The sequence below is a fragment of the Otolemur garnettii genome, unplaced genomic scaffold, assembly GCF_000181295.1.
Source record: "Otolemur garnettii isolate 467f Iridium unplaced genomic scaffold, OtoGar3 scaffold00039, whole genome shotgun sequence".
Lineage (NCBI taxonomy): Eukaryota > Metazoa > Chordata > Mammalia > Primates > Galagidae > Otolemur > Otolemur garnettii.
In genome coordinates, this window is record NW_003852434.1 from 12,929,561 (window position 1) to 12,933,887 (window position 4,327).

A 4,327-nucleotide genomic window follows, 5' to 3' on the forward strand; every position below is an offset into this window, starting at 1 on the left:
AAGTGATGCCCCTGCCTCAGCCTCTGGAGTATCTGGGACTACAGGCCTAAGCCTCCATATCCAGCTAATTTTTCTATATTTTGCAGAGACAGGGTCTTGCTCTTACTGAGCCTGCTTGGTCTTGAACTCTTGGCCTCAAGCCATCCTCCTGCCTTGTCCTCCTAAAGTGCTAGGATGACAGGCATGAGCCACTGCACCTGGCCTAAAATACAGTTTGTTGATGAAGATTTCAAAAAGGTTTTTATTTAAACCTGTAAATTTGAAATGAATATCTGTTCTTATAGTGAATATTTGCTATGAAGTAAATGAAAGAAATATCATTTTTTTTCTTTTTTATTTAATACAGCAAGGAAGTGCAGTATGGTGATTTTATCTCTCCCTTTCCCAGGCAACCACCCCCAGAGTCCTCTTGTCTCTGAGTTATTCTTGTTTCTTTCTTTGTAGCAGCAGCAGCATTTTTCACACATGTTCTCGGGAGGGACAGGTGCAAATCACTGACCTGTGTGCAAATCCAAAGTTCCTCTGTGAAAACAGGAGGCGAATTTTACGGAGTGTCCCAGCAAGTAACCCACGAATGCAATCTATGAGATTCGCTTCTCACATTGCACATGAGAATACAAGGTTCCCAGAGGTCAGTGAACTCATGACTGTACAGTTCCAGAATTACCAGAACGTCCATGTAACTTCTTAATCAGGCCTTTACACTACAACCACATTAAGGGGAAGTCTATCATTTTAGCCAAAATCTATATGACAATGGCAGAAATTGTGATATTCATACTTAATCTAATTTGCAATCTAAGTTAATCTAATTTGTAATCTAAGTTAACATTAAAGTCAATTAGATATTAAAGTTAAAAAAATACATTGGATAATTCAGTTTGTATCTTTAAAGTATTATCTACAACAAACTCCCCATAACTTTTTTCGCTTTGAGCTTTATAATATTTTTACAAATTCACTTTGTAAAGGTACCTTGCTCTGTAGGTTTCCTGATAAGTATTTAAAAAGCATGTCAGGGGCCAGGCATAGTGGCTCACACCTGTAATCCCAGCACTCTGGGAGGCTGGGGCAGGTGGATTGCTTGAGTTGGGGAATGGGAGACCAGCATGAGTTAAAGTGAGACCTAATCTCTATTAAATAGAAAAACTAGCCAGACATTGTGGGGAGCACCTGTAGTCCCAGCTACAGGGGAGGCTGAGGCAGGAGAATCACTTGAATCCAGGAGTTTGAGGTTGTAAGCTATGATGACACCACCACATTCTACCCAGGGTGACAGAGTGAGAGTCTGTCTAAAAAAAAAAAAAGGGCATGTCATCAGTTCTTCATTTGCTTTATAATTATCTCATTTTATTTAAATGCTTTTTAATTGAGACAAGGAAGTTGATTTTTCTGGCATCTCAATATGGACAGGAATTACTGGAACCACCCATTTAAAGATTTTATTTGCATAAATATCTTGTGACCATAAAAAGTTGAGGACAAGAATAACATAGTTACTGGACTATTTTTTATTCATAAATAGCCTATAATTCAGCATCTTCACTGCTGACAAGGAGAATGATTTCTAGCCAGTGGTGTTTAGGATATGTAATCTTCAAATTTTTCAAATAGTTTTAGTTTGGAAAGAGAAAATACATCTTTTTCTTGCCTTCTCTGAGGGATTGTTCTCTTTTGCTTCCTTGAGTTTGGGCTTCTTTTTCCTCTCAGCGCTCCTCAGATGAGCTTCCTCTTAGGAGTTTTCTTCTGGGCAAAAATCTATGAGGAGGAAGGTGACGGGGCGGCCAGAAAAATGGCCGGAACTGAAAACGGTGGTTGCACTTTCGAGGAAAGAAAGGTCTGTTTGGAAACCTAAGGTAGACTCTGGGTTCTTGTGGAAAAAAATGGAAGGGACACTTGGGTGTCCTTGTGAGGGGCTGGACGCTTGTTACTGGGTTCCTCGTGATGGGCGGAGGCGTGAGTGTAAAGATCTGGCAGTCTGTAGGGTCCGCGTTATGTTGTGGGCCTCCGGGAGGGGCAGGGGGGAGCACCTCTTGTCCTGTGGGGAGGAAGATGCAAGTCAGCAGGCAGGCCTGGTACCAGAAGCAGACAGGAGACAGATGCTCCCCTAAATGGTGGACACAGTTATTTACCTACTGGTGTCAGGGGAGAAAAATGGAAAGACAGAATGAGAGAAGCCTCAAAGCATGTTTGAAGGAATTGCTGAAGTTCGAGTAAATGAAACACAGACATACTCTCCAGGCCAGCATTTCCAGTTGGGTGAAAATACCCAAGAGAAATGAATGTTTATGTCAACAGGGAATTCAAGGATGCTCACGGCAGTCTTATTCTTAATGGCATAAACTTGGAAACAACCCATGTGTCCATCAGTAGGTGACTGGATAAACAAACTGTATAAACTCGTATCATGAAATACCCAGCAGTGAAAAGAAAGAGCTATTAATAACCACCACAGCACGGATGAACCCACAGGTATTATGCTGAGAAAAGGAGTGAGAGGCAAAGAGTACCTACTATAAAATTCCAATCGTGTCAAGTTCAAGAACGAAACTAAACTGTGGTTAAAAATAGTCAAAATAATCAACTTAGGGTTAGAGTAGGTGTTATTTGGTGGAGAGAGGAACCAGGGAATGCTTTGGAAATGTTCTATATCTTGATCTAGATGGTGGCTGCATGGATATGGTTGTACAGATATCTGTATGTCTCTCTGTACACACACAAATATGTCACAGACATACATTTATATATGAACACCATATATACATATGTTTATATACCCACATATGTGTATATGTAAAATGTGATCAAACTGTACCTTTGAGATTTGTGGTTTTATTGTGTGTAAATTATACCTAAATAAAGAAAATTCAGTGAAACAATAAGTTAATATTAAGAAAAAGATAAAAATAACTTATTTTCCAAAGGCCATTAATTCAAAAGTTCTGCTTCCACGGCCCAAGCAGTGAAATAATTTCCCAGAGGGGAAGGATGGGGAGTCTACCTGCCCAGGGGGAAAGAGTGCTGAGGATGCAATTTTTGTTTTGAGAAGAAATTTGGATCAAGATCAAGTGTCCAGGTCTTCCCTTGGCTGTATCACCCAATTAAATTGGCTTAGCAAACTTTCCTTTAGAAATTGTTCCCGGCCTCGCTTAGAGGCTTACTAATACAGGCCTAGAAAGGGCTGCCAAGAATGATTGATGGAAAAATGAACTTTCCACAGGAAATTTAGAGTACAGACACACTTAAAAAGAACTTGATTCCCCTCTCCTTTAGGACAGTTGAATTCAGGGTTCTTGGCTGTTGGATGTGCATCTTACCTGCCTGTGTCCATAGGGCCTTCTGGATACTCTATTTCCCCCACAAACCCTACACACCTTCTGGCTGTGGCTGATTGGATGGCTGACAGGCAGACACTCAAAGCTTTCATTGGCTGGTCAATGGCCAATCAGATTCTCCTTTGGGAATTATAACTAAGCGGTAGAGTCAGGGGAAGGTGTTAGTCGAAAGTGTGGGGCAGGGGTGGGAGTGTCAAGTTTGGTTAGTTCATTGTTGACACAGCAGACAAGTGAAACCAACCGCACAGAGAAGTAGTAAAATAAGGAAGGAGAGCAAGAGAGTGAAGACCACAGGGAAACAGTGTTGATGGAGTAGCCTCTGTTCTTGACTTTCCAGGGCTTTTTGAGAGCTCCCTGTACTGAAGATTCTTGGAAAGAGCTTTATAACAGTCGCACATGTTCACACCTCCAGCTCTACTTTTTTTTTTTTTTTTGAGACAGAGTCTCACTCAGTCATCCTGGGGAGAGTGTCATGGTGCAATAGCACAGCAACCTCAAACTCTTCGGCTTAAATGATTCTCTTGTCTCAGCCTCCCTAGTAGCTGGGACTATAGGCACTGGCCACAATGTCTGGCTATTTTTAGAGACGAAGTCTCACTCTGGCTCAAGCTAGTCTCAAACTCCAGAGCTCAAGCAATCCACCTGTCTTGGCCTCATAGAGTGCTGGGATTATAGGCGTGAGCCGCCGTACCTGGCCCTGCTCTCCTCTTTTTTAAAGTTTGCATGAATGGATTTTGTTCCCTGAGTGAAATACTAACCCTTCCTCCCACCACGCTCGCCCAGGCTACTGAGTATTGAAATCCTACGACTGAAATGAGGTTAAGACGCTTTGAACTACAGAAGATGATTTAATCCCACATTACTCACTTTTTTTCCTGAAAAGTTCTGAATCTTTGTAAGAAGAAAAGTTTCTAGGGAAGGAGGCGACCTCATTCTTAAGCCCCATCTTGACCTTTTCCTGTCAGATCAGCCTTGAGCCCCACTCAGGGAAC

General features: G+C 41.8%; 1 protein-coding gene across 1 annotated transcript in view; it reads right to left on the reverse strand.

Moving 5' to 3' along the window:
* Positions 1–1,706: 1,706 nt before the first annotated feature.
* ODAPH (odontogenesis associated phosphoprotein) overlaps positions 1,707–4,327 on the reverse strand; it is a 7,534-nt gene continuing 4,913 nt past the window's right edge. The window contains exons 2-3 of the mRNA XM_003790132.1: positions 1,897–2,038; positions 1,707–1,758 (exon numbers count right to left, since the gene is read on the reverse strand). Coding sequence (XP_003790180.1) covers positions 1,707–1,758; positions 1,897–2,038 — 194 coding nt within the window. The remainder of the gene's footprint in view (positions 1,759–1,896; positions 2,039–4,327) is intronic.